At 45.9% G+C, this 16,008-nt stretch overlaps 1 protein-coding gene across 1 annotated transcript in view; it reads left to right on the forward strand.

Annotated features, from left to right (window-relative positions):
- Window positions 1-90: 90 nt before the first annotated feature.
- The window catches only part of ANGEL1 (angel homolog 1), a 30,486-nt gene continuing 14,568 nt past the window's right edge, over window positions 91-16,008 (forward strand). Inside the window, exons 1-10 of the mRNA XM_049825153.1 lie at window positions 91-263; window positions 2,010-2,609; window positions 3,141-3,367; window positions 3,956-4,025; window positions 4,438-4,871; window positions 5,566-5,692; window positions 6,566-6,676; window positions 7,458-7,527; window positions 7,968-8,131; window positions 8,996-9,160. Coding sequence (XP_049681110.1) covers window positions 200-263; window positions 2,010-2,609; window positions 3,141-3,367; window positions 3,956-4,025; window positions 4,438-4,871; window positions 5,566-5,692; window positions 6,566-6,676; window positions 7,458-7,527; window positions 7,968-8,131; window positions 8,996-9,160 — 2,032 coding nt within the window. The 5' untranslated portion in view covers window positions 91-199. The remainder of the gene's footprint in view (window positions 264-2,009; window positions 2,610-3,140; window positions 3,368-3,955; window positions 4,026-4,437; window positions 4,872-5,565; window positions 5,693-6,565; window positions 6,677-7,457; window positions 7,528-7,967; window positions 8,132-8,995; window positions 9,161-16,008) is intronic.

A 16,008-nucleotide genomic window follows, 5' to 3' on the forward strand; every position in this document is an offset into this window, starting at 1 on the left:
CGATCCGGCCTCCAGCCCAGCGCGGTGCCGGCCCGGCGCGGTGAGTGCCTGCGCGGCGCCGGGGCTCGGGCCGAGGCCGCGCCGTAAGGTCGTTGCTGAGGCGGGGCCGGCGCGTCGCCTCGCCTCGCCTCGCCTCGCTTCGCTTCGCTGGGGCCGGGCCGGAGCCGGGGGCGGTGGAGGCCAGGCCGCGCCGGGCGGTATGATCGGCACCGTGCTCTGCTACGTGCTGCTGCCGGCGGCGCGGCTCCTCCGGGCCCTGCGAGGTAACCCGGCCCCGGGCGGGCGGCGGCGGGGGCCAGCAGGGGCGGGGTGCGGGAGCCCCTCGCCTCCCCCCGCCCCGGCCCGAGGCGGGAGCGGCCGGAGGGGCCCCGGCGGCGGGGAGCCAGGGTCGTGCCGGCTGCCTCGTAGCCCACCCCCGAGTCCCTCGCCCTGGGCGGCGGGGGAGGCGGGCTGGTGGGGGGCCTGGGGCTGCTGCCCGAGGTGGCGTGGGCGCCTGTGCCGGGCCGGGGCTGCTCACCCCCGGGGCTGCTCACCCCCGGGGCAGCGCGGGGGGCTGGGTTTTTGGAGGGAACAGTCGCCGACTGTTGTGCCGCAGTGGCAGATTGCAGCCTGCGTGGAGGCCCGAGCCTCCCGCTGCAGGTCTAGGGAGGTCTTTGGAGATGGGCTGCTCTTCGGCCCGTTACTCCTCAAGGACCTGCAGGTGACTCGTGGGTGGACGCTTGCTTTGGGTGCATCACTGTTTCACCTAGTTTCCTAGATGCTGCTTTGCAGTTCCTGGTGGCTGCGCTGATCGAAAGCCGCCCTTCTGCCTGAACCTGTCCCCAGGCCTCTAGCAGCTGCTGGCACGCTGTGGTTGTAGTGAGCAGCTAGCTGACTCCTCTCAAATTCAGCGACTATCCTGTAGGAACAGGCTCTTGTAACAGCCATGCCTGGCTAGTGGTGTGTGAAAATATTACCTTGGTGCATTGGTGTTTCTGATGTTTATGAACTTAATTACAAAACTACAGAGAGAAGTATGGTTCTTAAAGCTCCATTTCTGACATGTACAGAAAGCTTTGATGTGAAAGGTACAGTAAAAGCATACACGGATGTTGCTGACTCCTGTATGTTACTGCTTTGGCTGACTGACTGTTACAGGGATACAGTGGAGAAAAAGTGATTTGTAGAAAACAGAAATTTCTAGTCAATGGTAGGGACTAGCATCTGTGCAGAATTCATAGCAAAAGGTAAATGCTGTCATCTCTTATATAGACACAAGTGAAAAGAGTCCCCATCTTTTTCTACTTTAATCCACCAATATTAGTATAGTCAACTTTTACATTAACAGCAGGGTTTTTTTAAATTTTTTACCACAGATGTCAGTCATCAGGTGATCTGTAGTTCTTACCAGGACTACTTCTGCATATATTCTCTCTAATAAGGCTTTTAACTGCACATGTTGGTCCCTCTGTGTCTTTATTTTTCATCTCTTAATAACAGAACAGTTTTTCTTCTACAACACATTCTTGTGATATGTTTGATCCTCTTAGCTGAGCACTGCTTTCTTACTCAACCCCTGAAAAAAACCTTGCTCCAAGTGGTGATCTGCAAGAGCTTGGCTTCTCAACCCATGCATCCCATTAGCTAACTTCTACAGATTGTGCCTTTACATGTGTTGCTGAGAGCTTATAGTTTCCACAAGGCCTTTTGGCTTGGCTGACTGGCTGTGGCGCTGTATAAGTTAGAATTGCATTCCCTAGAGTTGGTGAAGCCATTGCCATCCCGTACAGTTTCAGTGACTTTGACTAACGGAACTAGAATTAGTCTGTGGCCTAGCATTCAGGAGGAGGCAGGGTAGGTTATTCAGACTGTAACTGTTTTTCTTCAGAGAAGTAATTTGTTTGGGTTGCTATACTGAATGGTTGGTTGTATTGTACAGAGTTACAGCAAATGCATACGAAAAAGAAAAGAGTGAGTGAGAAATTATTTCTGTCTGTCTTATGTTGGTTTTATTTGTTTTTAAATGGCAGATGCTTTCTTCACCTGTCGAAAGAATGTGCTTCTGGCGAAGAGCACGTCCACCCAGATAGAAGGCATCTTTGCTGCGACCAGAGGAAAGTCGGTCTCAGAAGAGCAAGAAGCCCTTCTCCAACAGTGGCTGGAGGAAGGAGCAGGGAATTTGTCAGCCAGTGAGGGTGCTCCAGCAGTGGGGAAAGCATCAGTTACACTCACTAGTGAGTGGTTAGAAGGTTCAGAGCTATTGATGACTAGCCTCAGCGACCTGAATTCAGCTCCAGAAGTCACCTGGTGTGCTGGTCAACAGCTCACAGAGCTACATGCCTTGGCTTCTTCAGAACCGCAAGATCATGAAGTGACAGAACTGGCAAAATTACCAGCAGAGGAAACAGTGGCTGTAGCAGGCAGTGCCCCTTGGGCAGCTGTGGTGCCACAGATGGATCATCAGATAGCTGGCTGTGCCACTATCGATGTAGAAGTGCAGAATGAAGACCCAGCTGTGCTGGCCTGGAGCTTAGCGCATGGTGCAGAGACAGCGCCAACGGAGCCTCCAGCCTGGCCCATTCAGGATACGGTACAATTTTGTCCACTTGCAGCAGAGGTACCCTACCATGGTCAGTAGTAACAGCTCTGAATCTAATATTTGGTTTGGGACTTGCATTTGTAGTGAATGTGGTCAGGTTATTGTGTCTGGGCTTGCTGTCAGTAAGACATTGAGCGCATCTGTCCATGCAGAATTGGCAGGATCTGCTAGTGAAAACTATAAAGTGAGTTTTTGCTGAGGGAGGGCTGGTCACAGCTAGTAGTCTCTGTGCTGTTAGACTGTCTGGTCTGAGCATCAGTACATGTTCATTTCCTAGGAACTGTTCCCAGGTGCTGGCTTTATAATATAAAAAGCAGCCAAAGGCTGGTTGAGTGTTTCAGTATGCTTGACTCTGGTCTTCTTTTAAGCCATCCCCATTGACAACTATCCAAAGGCATCCAAAAAGACCACCTGAAAACCACAGTGGGTGAGGGTTTGCTCAGAGGCAAGAACATCCTAGCCTGGAGAATGACAATGGCTATGTTCTGGGTCCTGGGGGAGCAAAAGCATCAGCAGGATAACCAGCATGGCTGTAACTTGGCTTTTTGTCTCTTGCATATAGAGATTTTATGGAGAGACTGGGAGGATCTTTCTGTCCAACCCTGTGTGCTAGAGCAGGTCTCGAGAAACTCTCCTCTCTTTGAATTTCGAGTCATGTCTTACAACATCCTTGCCCAGGACCTGGTGGAACAGGGCCTTGATCTGTATCTACACTGCCATCCAGACATCCTGAACTGGAACTACCGCCTTCCAAACCTTTTGCAGGAGATCCAGCACTGGGATCCTGATGTGAGTATGACTGAGCCACATCAGTGTCAACAGAATTTGAATTCCTTGTTTGATCTAACAGCATTTAAAGAAAAAAAAAAAAAAAAAAAAGATAGAGGGGAGGTCCTAGGAAGATACTACCTGCTTCGTAACTGAACACTGATTCCTCACTGAGGCCTTGTGCATACTTTTTTTGGTGTCTGTCTTGCTTTGGTTATGTTACTGTAGAAACTAGTCATACTTTGATAGCAGGACTTCTTTAAACAGCAGTAGAAGAGGAAGAAGAGATAATGTGTGTTTGGGGAGGAAAGGACCAGGTTTGTAAGGCAGCACAAGAGGGGAAGCCTGCATAGAAGACTTACGCTATTCCTTGAGTCCTCTTTGTGTGATAAAGGATCTTCTGCCTCGGCACTGGAAATCTGAGTGATAAGCTAATGTGACCCAGAAAGTTATTGCTCTCTATCTGGAAAGTACAGGACAGAGTTGCAGTAATGACCCTTCTGGTTGCAGGGTTGGTATGTGAGTGCACTTTTCCGCTTTCTTTCTTCCCCCAAACAAGGTAACTAGCAAATACTGGTGGAGCAAGTGAGGTCTCTGCCTTCCTTCCAGGTTCTGTGTCTCCAGGAGGTGCAAGAGAACCATTACTGGGAGCAGCTGGAACCGACATTCAAGGAGATGGGTATGTCCTGCTTTTGTGTGTCTATACCTCCAGCTCGTGGGACTGGCCTAGCATTGCTTCCTGCTTAATGTCTTCAAGGCACTCGGCCTTAAGAGAGCTGTTCCTGTTTGTCAGGTGGCTGCTGGCCCTGCTTCTGAACTGTCTGCCTAGACCTTTACCCTTTCATTTGTAATTGATCTTTCAGAGAGTTGACAGATCAGAGTAACAAAACTGAGGGGGTCCTAGAAGGACAAGAAGAGAGAAAATAGCCTCAATGATAAACTGATTAGTGGAACAGAATTGGGTATAATGCTGTACCCAAGTGTAGTAGAAACCTCTTCTGCTGCACAGACTTGCTGAACTCCCCAACTGATGGGGGGAGAGTGAAGTGGTGACTGGATAAACCTTTTAATAGGTGATGGTTTCTTTTCAGGCTTTGCATGCTTCTATAAACGGAGAACTGGGACGAAGACAGATGGCTGTGCAGTGTGCTATAAGCACAGCAGGTTCCAGCTGATCAGCCTCAGCCCGATAGAATACTTCCGGCCTGGCCTGGACATCCTCAATCGGGATAATGTGGGCTTGGTGCTGCTGCTACAGCCTCTGCTCCCAGAGGGCCTAGATCTGAAGGCAGTCAGTCCGTTGTGTGTGGCCAACACTCATGTATTGTTCAATCCCCGGCGGGGAGATATCAAACTGGCCCAGATGGCCTTGCTCTTAGCAGAGATTGACAAGATTGCAAAAACTACTGAAGGCAGCTACTATCCTGTCATCTTGTGTGGAGACCTGAACTCTGTACCTGATTCTCCACTTTACAAATTCATCCGGAATGGTGAACTTTCCTACCATGGGATGCCAGCCTGGAAGGTAGGTGCCAGCCAGAGCTGGCATTGGGTAACTCCTTATTGCATGCTGCTAGAGAAATGCATGGCTGCATTCTTTCTCTTGTGAGGAAGTAGTCCAAATATCGAGTTCAGTTATTCAGCAGTCTTCCCCAATGCCTCCAGCGCTGCTGGGGAAAGAAGCAGACGAATGTGTGCGTGTTGTTTCCACCACTGCTTTTCTGGTTTCTCTTGAGGCAGACCAGTGATAATAGACCACTTAATTTCAGGTCCTGGTTCTCCCTTGCTGTGGGATTTTTATGCCTGGGTGACTGGAAGTGTAGGGGAGTACAACTCCATCAAGACTTACCGAAATTTTATGTGGATGTTTGATCTGAAAACAGGTTGAAGCAGGCACCTGTGCTAGAGTCTGTTGTGGTTACCTGTTACTGTGTATCCATGATCAGATATGTCATTGGCTTTCAAGCTAAATCATCAGTTCAATAATAGATGCCTGCAAAGTATCTTGTCAGGTGACTTTTAGCTAACTGTATCCGTCCCCCACAGTTGAAGGTTTATTATATCTGCGCCGTATTCTGAATAGCTTAGTTCATGTCTTTCTTTGAGGGCATTCTCCTGTCTTGCTCTTGGCAAGTGTGTATACGTATATTGTCTATAGCTTGCTGAAGTTCTGCTCTGTGTTGCTGATGTTTCCTCTCCTGTTTCTGTCCTCCTTGCAGGTGTCTGGTCAGGAAGACTTTTCCCAGCAGTTGTATTCACGGAAACTGCTGGCCCCACTGTGGCCGAGCTCGCTGGGTATAACGGACAACTGCCAATATGTCACTTTCTGCCAACCAAAGAAATCAGGTGAGTTCCAGTGTCCACTGAGAATATGAGTCTGCTGAGGATGGACAGTTTGTGGGCCTTGCTGTCTCTCTCAGTAGCTTTGGCATGTGTTGCATGAGGCACTCAGCAAAGATTCTCTTCTTCTATCCATTTCCTTGGTACGTGAATTAAATTTAATTTTTCTAGAGTCCATTGCTGTAGACCAATTTCTGCTGTTTTCTTTCTCTAGTCAGGAGTGGAATGGTCCCTACCAGTAACCATTGCTTTACGTATCTAATATTCCCAGACTTAGTTTTGTGCAGTTGTAAACCATGTTCAGCAGCCACAGCTTTCAGCTGCAGGTGTTTGTGGGAGTGGTTTTGGGCAGTATTTGCACACCACTGTTAGGAAATCATTCCTAAGAGCCCAGTTACAATCATGACTGTACTCTACTGTCCTTAGAGAGAATTAAAAAAGAGAAGGAGCCCACACTAAACAGCTTTTGTTGGAATCTTGGATGTGGAACTTGTATTCAACCCGATCTCCAGAATTGTTTTTTCTTTTTCAGCAGACATTTCCTTGAGTTGCACACTAACTGATCTGCTTAGAAGTCCCTTGAACTTACGGTGTCTCAGGGGACATTTCTTAATTTGTTTCATCAAGATGCTGACCATGGCTGTTGCATTAGCTAAAGGGATAGAAATAACTGTGCTCTGTTCTTGACATTTACGTGTTTGTTCTGTTCTACGTTTAGGTTATTAAGTGATTCCCATTCTTGTGGTATCAGAGTGCTTGGGCACAAAAATCTCTCTCAAACTAAAGAGGTCTAAAGATCTAAAGAGTTTGCAGATGTTCCCTGTAGATGTGACTTTGCTGCAGTTATTTTTTTCTTTTAACTTGTATTTTTCTCTGCAGGCAGACGTAAGTACAGCCGGGACTTCCTGCTCCAGTTTCATTTTTGCGATGTTGCCTGTGAACGACCACCGCAGCTGGTCCTCTTGGAAGGTGTGACAGATGCTAAACCAGGTATTAATGGGTGATTTTTCAGCTTGTGACTCTCCTAGCTCGATTTTGATGAAAACATCATGTGGTAATGCCTGCTGAGAAAAGGGGAAGGCAGAAGGGTGCCTTTTGTGGCTGTGTGATTACTAATGGATTCCATAAGAGGTCAGAGGAGTACAGTCTTACCACCCTCAAACACACTGTATTCCTTGAGATGCACTGAGATTCAGCCTCTTTTGGAGGCTGTTTCTTAGAAAGTGAAATATATTTATATTTCTTTTTTTCTGCTTCAAGATTTTTGGTAGGGGGAGAACAAACCTGGAGACTGTGATGTCGCAGTGGCCACAACATAGATGGATCCAGTTTCTGGATGCTGGTACCCAGCAGACACTGCCTCACCTCTGTGCCTTGTGGCATGGCTGATTCTCCTCTCTCCATTTCTGTTCTGCCTTTATAGACACCCTTTGAGTAAGCTGTAGGCTAAGGCAAATGAACTTTCTTTGAGAGCAAAGGTTGAGGTATGCCGAGCTTTGATAATATTGAATGCTTTAAGGACGTATCCTTAGCAGGACAGAATATGACTTCTTAGTTGTTTACACTGATCTTCTCTCAGGATGTTCCTGTTAGTCTTAGAGCTGGGGTTTCCTCTGAATATTTTTCTTTAAGGTGCCTGTGACTGGACGCTATCTGCTCTTCTTGGGCAAAAAGTTTCGTTTGGTCTCAGGACAAGCCTCTCAGACTTGGGATGAGCAGCCTGTGCCAGGATCTGTGTAGGTCTGGCTGGAATCTCTTTGCTCCTTTGCAGACCGCCCTGCACATTGGCCCAAGCCTGCTGCCATGGTGAAAGACCCTGATCCCCAGCCATTTGTCCCAAGGTAATTTGGTGCATCTTCAATGGCCCCACTCTTCAAGCCTGGTCTCATTTTCTTGAGCACTGTAAATCTGGCTGCAGTAAAGATAGAAATAGAGGTGACGGTGGAAGAGAGAGTGAAGGAGGGCTGTCTGGAAGAGCCAGATACACAGAGGGTTGTCCCAGCAGCTGGGCGCTGTTCTGTCAGCATTGTGTTGATGAGGTCGAGAATGAAGGGCATAGACAGGACTGGGTATTGGAGACAAAGGAAGTTCGTAGTCCGCTTTGTCTTTGGTGTAAGTGGAGTGAATAATTCTGAAGGACTGTTTTTTATGTGTTCCCAAAGTAGAAATAGTTTGGACAGTTACATCACCAAAGGAACATCCAACTTCAGCTCTGACCGCAGTATGGAACACTGCATCATTCTCTTTCCTTCCTTGGTAAATGGTGGCTGTTCATGTGCAGGTCTTCAGGCATTATCCAGCATGGCCTCAACCTGACCTCTGTCTACAGCCACTTCCTGCCACAGAGGGGACGCCCAGAGGTCACAACAATGCCCATGGGGCTTGGAGCCACTGTTGATTATATCTTCTACTCAGCAGAACCCGTGGAGAATGGGAGCAGGGGCAGTGAGTGTGGCAGTGCGGGGCTTACCCCGGTGATGTTGGGAGAGGGCTGTGAGGCATGCTAGAATGCAGCTTGGTGTTGGGCGGTGCATTTCGTTGAGCTGGGGTGGATCTACAGGGTGTGACTTTGACTGAAATGATGCACAAAGTGGAAGCAACATTTGCTCAGGTATGAGAAGATGCTGTTTATCTTTGCTGTGGAGAAACTGAAGCTGCTTAGCTTAGGTTCATGTAGACTTTTGAGGAAGCTAGAACAGAATAGAGTCTGTTCTTTTGTATAAGCATCTTATTTGTGCTCCTGATAACAGGCAGTGCTGGGTCCTAAGTTCAGGGCTTGGACTTCTGGTCTGACTGAGACCACACACTGGCCTTAGAAGGCGGTGACTCTGGTTACCTTACAATGGTACCATCTCTCTGCTACCTGAAACAGGAGTTATGTTGATGAAAGATAGCATGTAAATGCATCCAGGAACTGTCTCTGAGCTGGTTTGGATCATGTCAAAATCAACTCTGGGGAGGAGGTTAGGAATGAAGAGATGAATTCCTCCTCAAGGGAGAATCTGAAACTATTGCTAGGAATTAGTACCATGAAAGGAACTTCCCAAGAAAGCAGCTGCTTGGTGAATTAAGTATATACTTGATTCCTGTGCCTGCAAGTATATGAAACCATTGAACGGTGGTATTAATTAAACAGGATGCTCACTGCTTTCACATCTAGGCTCAAAGGTGCATGCAGTGTTTGTGCAGGCTGTCTGTGTTCATCAGGGCAAGAATAGGAAAGCATTGACAAGCATCCCTTTGTGAGTGTATGGAGTTAATCTACAGCACCAGTCTCTGGCTGATGTTTCTTTCCATTTTCTTTGTCAGGTCGCAGGCTGTACCGGGATGGAGCTTTGAAGCTGCTTGGCCGCCTTTCCCTTCTCTCTGAAGATGTCCTGTTGCTGGCAAATGGCTTACCAAATCCTTTTTGTTCATCTGATCATCTCTGCCTGCTGGCTAGCTTTGGCTTGGAGATCTCCAGCCTCAAGGAGGGTTAGTGTTGGTTCCCTTTCCCTGAAGAAAGCCATTCTGAACACAGCAGTTGAGGCTCTGGATTGCAAAACCTGCTTATAAGAAAACTCTTTTTTTTGTCATGCCCTAAAAGTCCCTTTCTTCCCTCACATGCTCACAAAAAGCAGGGATGGGAGAGTTGGAGCACTTTTTGCATTGGTATTTTGTGGGTCTCTGCAAACCTGAGCTGTGTTCCCAGTGGGCTTCCAGTTGTATTCAGGCATTACCATCTCTAAAAGGGGTCCTTGTTCCAGTGCTTTGTTTAGCAGATGTTACAGTGCTGCAGGAATCAATATAACTCACATATTTGTCCCTGTGTGAGATCTTCAAGGAGCTGGGAAAGAGGGGCAACACTCCCTACTTCTGGTTAGTTAATTGCTACCAAGGAGTAGGAGATGTATACATCAATATTCTTTCATACCAAAACAATGGTTCTTTTAATTTCTCAGTGATAGTTTATGAAGTATGGTCCTTCCAGGACTAGTCGCCATGTTGCCTTTGAGAGTGTTGGCTCTGCTAACTGCTTGGAAATGGCTTTCACTTAATGTGTAAGGACTGTCTTCCTGGCAGAAGGTTTTGTGCAGTTGAACAGTTTCTACAAAAAGCTGCCTGCTGTGACTAATGGACCAGGGAATGGAATTGCTAGGAATGGAGCCAGGGGTTCTACAGAGCCACCCGCAGGAGCGCAAGAACTGCAGCAAAAGCCTAGAGGCCTTGGGGAAGGCTCCCTTCCTTTCTACCAGTCTCAGAATGGTACCTAGTTTGGCACTTGTAGGAAAAATATTTACGATCCTCACAGTGAATATCAGGTGGGAAAAATCATCCTGCTAGGCATGACAACCCCAGGAGGGTATAGCTCTGGGAGGTCCCAAAAGAGTGATGGAAAAGGAAGGCATGTTAGAGACAGCAGAACCATCAGACAGAAGAGCTGGTATTTGTCACTTGCCGTACTCTTTCTCTGTGCCCTCCCTATTCCATTCAGCCTGCCAGGGGTCAGATAGCCAACCTGTAGCATCCTCCTGTGCCAGACTGAAGTTCATGCTGCTGCCTTCTTCTGGAGCCAGCCATGTTTAGGTAGGTAGAACCTGTAGGACTGGCTCCTGGGTCTTGACAGGTGTTGGGAGGGAGGGGAAGGCTCTGTAACTTGGAGCCAGATTGTGAATCGCTTGGATGCCAGTGTACCTTTGGTGTCCTATCAGTGTACTTTTGTACTGGCCAAGCCACTGCTGACAAAAACAGTAGAACTGTACCTGTTCCTAGGGCAGATTCCCCAGTTTAGCCTGACATTTGGTGCTCAGTTTTTCCATGAGAGGTCAGAGCAATATTGGCAGGAACAGTATCGGTCTTCTCTTCACAAATGAGGCAGGGAAATCTGGTCCCATCTCAGGTTTTTGTGGGAAGGTAAGAGACTTGAAATACTGTTCTCTCTTCTTGGGTTATATTGGAGGGCTTTCATATTTTAAATGTTATTTTGTTTATTGAAAAAAATTTTTTTTTTTAATCTAAGAAAAAACCACAAAGTAACTGCAGCACCTTGTGCTCCTGGCAGCTGAACCCTCTGAGGACTTGTTCAACAAGGCTTTCCTGGCTGGGATGTGAAAGAGGACAAATTAGCTACACAGGACACTAGTAGTGAGGGTTGAAGGGAGGGAAGAAGTGGCCCTATCTGTTGTATTCCAGCACATCCCCAAATCCCAGAGGTGGTTTATTTGGCATCGGGCTTGTCTTAGGAAATGGTTTGCATTTAGGAACACTTCCCCTCCTCCCAAGGAAAGCAAGTACTGGTGATCTTTTACAGCTCACTTGTGTAAACTGTACAGAAATGAGGGGTGTGTGTGTGGATTGTGTTCTGTGCCCATATGATGGTGTAAGGACTGTGTATTCCCTTCTTGTCCCTACCAGATGGTGTGGTATTTGCCTGGTGATGTGTGGATGGCTTTTGCTACCCCAGTTGGGATAACATGTAGGAGTCCATATAAGTGAACAGCAATCTGTGGGTGAATAAGTTCACAGCTTTGTTTGCCTTTAGTTTCACAGGTAATGGTTCTGGCATGGCACTGGCATTTGTATCTGGGGAGGGATGCAGAGCTGTGTATTTCTATGGCTGTTTATCTGACAGTTGCACTAATTTCTGCAAGTACTCTTATTCTGATTTTTTAGTTGGTTGTTTTTGTAAAGAGAGGGGAGGAAAGGGAAATCAGTGAACCGAGAGCTTTATTTTCTGCCAGGCTTGAAAAGAGGTTGCCAGAAAGCAGCCTGGTTTCATGGTAATAGTTTTCACCAGCTGGTAACATGGTAATAGGAAACCTGGAAGACACTGAAGATTTAAAAACAATCAACCAAAAGCAAACCATGGAACACTGTGACACATAGTGTTGGCACTTAAAACTTTGGCTATCTGATTCAGTTGTAATTGCTGGCTAGGTCTGATGGTCAACTGACGAGGTGTGTGTGTGTTTGTGTGAAAGCAGCCCTCCTGCCCCACCTGTTGAGACCCATAAGGTGTGCACAGTACACCATCAGATGAACTGGTTGCCCCTGCACTGGCCGAAACACCCTGCCAGTCCTGTGATGTAACTGAGGTGTAGGAGCTCTGCTTCAACATCACAAGTGCTTCTTCCATTTTATTTAAACCAAAGACTTGACTTTTCTTTTGGGTAACTTGCATCTCTCAGAGAGGTTTTAAGGTTCCAGCTACATTTTGTTGGAAGATCTAATGTTCTGCAGGTCAAGCTAATGCTTTCCCTTTTGATACATGAAATAGTACGGTATGAACTTGAAATGGTTAAGTTGTAGAACACTGGATATGGAGTCATGTGCTGAAAAACCCCAGGACAATGCCTGCAAGTCTTCTAATTCTTCTTTCTGAAGTTTAGAAAGCTCCTTCAGAGGGACCTGCAGCTCCCAAAGCTGTGGCTCACACACGCTTTCTTGGGCATTCATAGGTGAAACTATTGCAGAAATGCAGGACCATTGCTAGTGACTGTGTACAGATTCACAAAGGCAGAGTTGAAGAGTTGATCGCTGTGGTTGTTTTGACCACTGTCCCTGAAGCTCTGGTATAGACCCCTACAGAGTTGGCCTGTTTCAGGAAAGAAAACCTGTGTCCTAGAGCAATTTGGAGTTAACATTAAATGGAACTGGAGATGTGTGAATGCCTCTGGCTGTCGGGGACTATAGCAGAAGTTTGGAGGTGGGGTGGATGGAAAGAGTCTCTACCTGTAAAATAGTAACTAGTATATAGTTGTAGGGAGAAAATAATGTGTTCTGTGATGCTTTAAGAATAGCACACAGTAATATAATAAGAGGCAGTGGTAATAAGCAAGTCTTGGTGGAATGCAGAACTAAGATTGCAGATGTAGCTCTTAACACTGTTTCCTGACCTAAATGCATGACTAGTTGTCATTAGCACAGCTTTCTGATGAATTACAGAGGGGTCTGTAAATAGTTATGGCAGTGGAGCACAGGAATATCTGCTATACTCAGAAAGGGAAGGTATTACAGAGGTACGATCATCTACATCATCTTAGTAGTGATATAGAGCTCAGGAAGACTGGTGCTTAGGGAAAGGGATGGCAGAGACCACTGGCAGTGTGTATACATACCCTGTTACCAGTATCCTAAACTGCAGGAGCATGTAGCTGTAGAGGCAAACACGTATTTGATGAAGTATTTTTGCTAGACAACAGCTTAGATTGCCCCACAGCTGCTAGGCTCTACTTAGTTACACTATTTAGACAGCAGTTGGAGTTCCTTCACTTTCTCAGAGTTTTAAGTTCATCACTTCAGGAAGATGCCCTTTATAATCAGTTTTCCCAATTACATGGGATGGGAGGAGTGGTAAACAATATAATTGCTCTAGTTTCTTTCCTTTTCTAAATAAATGAAACTTGGCTGCTGCTTGAGGTCTTCTTTCTCCATGCCTTTTCCTTACAAGATATGTCTGCAGCAGCTGTTTTCCCATGACTGCCATATCCAGTTATCTGAGTTACTGATGTTTATTTTTTTCTGCAGCTGTATTTGTTCAGTTAAAAGCTACGGGTGGAATTCTTTAGGACTAAGTCTTATTATAAACTTAACATTTAAATAGTGTCAAGCCATAAGATAGTGGGTTCCCTCACCCCTGAAGAGTTAAGTGGGAGGGGTGGGAGCTCTGAAACCAACACTTAGATGGGAATAACTCTTGTTATATAAAACAAAAAAAAAGGTTAAGATTTATCATTAGTGCCATGTATACCACCTGCTTTGTGAAACACAGAACTCTGAACTATACTTGACCTTAGTTCCTCTTCTCTGAGCAGTCTCTTAGAGGCTCTAAGAACAGTTCAGCATCTCAGAGGGAATCTCTTTTAAGAGCTTATCAAGGTATGTGTCCTGCCTCTAATGGTATTTGAGAGTGATGTTGGCAAACAGTCTGCAAAGCAGGGTGTTGCTACGCTGCAATTTCTCCTTGCAGACATGTCCATGGTTCATACAAATGCAGATGAAGCCTTAGGTGGCTCATCTAAAGGAGGAGCACACAAGCCTTAGTGGGATACCATCTTCTTTCAGTAGGTTTCCTGTTGTGCAAGTTAATTGAATTGCTGGCTATAACCTGTTCCTTACCAGACTGTAACTGCCTGGCCTGTAGTGCTTTCCTTAGTGCTGTCACACTGAAATGTGCAAGCTGCATGATCACTACCATTGAATGTACTGCATCGTGTTTCAAAGTATGATACTGAGTTTCTGTAGAGAACTCACCTGCTATAATGATAATCAAGATGACTGATTTAAGAGCTGGCATGCCTCAAGCTCCTTCCTTTTGTCAGGTGTACAAGTTTGGCTTCTGTCAAGCCAAGTTATCCTCTAACTTCCACTGAAAATGTCATTCTAGTCTTGAAGCTCTTTTTCCTTTTATTTATTTTTAAATTTATTTTATTTCAGATCTAGACTGCACATTCTTGTGCTCTAAGTGAATAGGAATGCTGTATAGTAGAGCTGGAAAATTTTTCCTAACTTTGGTTAGACAAACACAGCAGCTTTCAAGGTGCTGAGGTGGCAAATGGGAGAAGGACTAGGCTAGATGCTGGCATGTGCTACAACAAAAGATGCATTTGTTCCATCCAATCTTTCCTTTTATACACCAAAAAGACTTGGCTTCAAGCCTTAGCAATGTTACTTAGTTTTTTAGCCTTTTCTTTCTGGATGGAAAGCCGCCTACAGCAGTCTTAAGTTTATTCAGTTATTGGTCACTTTTAGGAGCCATTTCTGAACTGGGGGCAGATGAATGCAGTAGTTATTCTAATGCTATTCCTCTCTTTCCTTCCTCCCCCAGAGTGAGTTTGGAGATAGGATGGCAGTCACTGTTTGCCAAAGTAAAAATATAATCCAGGAAAGCCAACTCAGCTGAGTTAAGTGAAGTCTGTAATGGCCTGCTAGCCACAGCATGTCATACGCCTTTGCCTTCCGTAATCCTGCAGTCTGCATGAATGGTGCTCTTAAGGCTCAGTCTCGGTCTTATGAATGGATTTCTATATGCTTTTAAGGCATGTGAGAGCCTTAAGTTTTGCAGTCTTGGGCTTCTAAGCGTAGTAGCTGACTGGGTTTCTTTTTTGTAATTTTTTTTTTCTTTTTTAATTACTGCTTCATTGAGTTGTGTATCCTTTCCACAATAAAGGTTTTTCACTAAGGTCCAAGTAGCATAATGTCTAACTGACTTAAAAACCTAAAACTGCATGAACTATCAGTAGCAGGAAAGCCTTATCTAAGAGGGAGCAGAAGGTCTTGTTTTTAATCTCAGCAGTGGCCAAGTCACTGTTCTCACTCCATTGTCTAGCAATCACCCTGACATATACATCTATAGGGGGTTTATAGAGTTACCTGATTTTTAGCAAAACCTGTAAGACATGAGGCAGAGGGTATTTTCAAGCAAGCATCTGAAGTAGAGGTTTATAGAAGTCACAGCATTTTAGTCTTTTTTTGCTAATATTATTAATCTTTTTAAGTATTTAATAGGGGAGCAAGAAGCCTTCAACTGCTGCTGAAGTCTGTTGTTAACTCCTGGGCTTGAGCACAGGCCATGCAGACTTATGAAATGGCTACTTCTTTTGTGTCTCCATACTATATAGCAGGTGCTGTGCAATTACTTCCCCTCAGGACAAAAGTTGTTCTTATGATTAACTTAGCTACGAGGGACTATTGCATGTGCCATTCTCTTTGGAGTAACAGGTTAGGGGATGCTTATTCCTCTCCTCTGCACACTGTAGGCTTGCCTACATCCTGGCCCTGGTCCCAGCTATTACTCATTTCCCTAGAGAGAAAGGGTCTGAATAAAGTTGGATCCCCCTTGCTGGGGAAATGCACTGAATCTTGCAGCTGACTGTCCTTTATTAACCCAGCATTTGTCTTGAGAAGTCAGGGTGAGGTCAGTAGTCTGGAAGGCCACTAAACTACAGACCTTAAGCAGAATTGCTTTTCAGGCCAGGAAGGGAGACTGGATCATATGTTAAAGTGTAGAGCAGTGGAAGCAGAGGCTTGTGTTAACCCTTACAGTATTGTTTCAAGACTGAAATGTCTGTTGCTGCATCCACTGACTTTTGTTTTCCATCCAGCCTGACTGATGGCAGTTCAAGAGGAAAAGATGAGTTTTAGCCTTTGCTACACAGCCACATACTTACTCTCTGGCAGCTGCCTCGGTCTGTACAGACATGCTCACCTGTTCAGATGACTGAAGGAGAATGAAGGTTCTTCCATGTCCATAGTGTTGCAAGTACAGGGCATCTATACATAATCTGTCTGATACCATCAGTCAAAGCTGTGCTTTTGATTTCTCAGCTGACTGACAACAGGAA

This window comes from Accipiter gentilis, chromosome 22 (assembly GCF_929443795.1).
Source record: "Accipiter gentilis chromosome 22, bAccGen1.1, whole genome shotgun sequence".
Lineage (NCBI taxonomy): Eukaryota > Metazoa > Chordata > Aves > Accipitriformes > Accipitridae > Astur > Astur gentilis.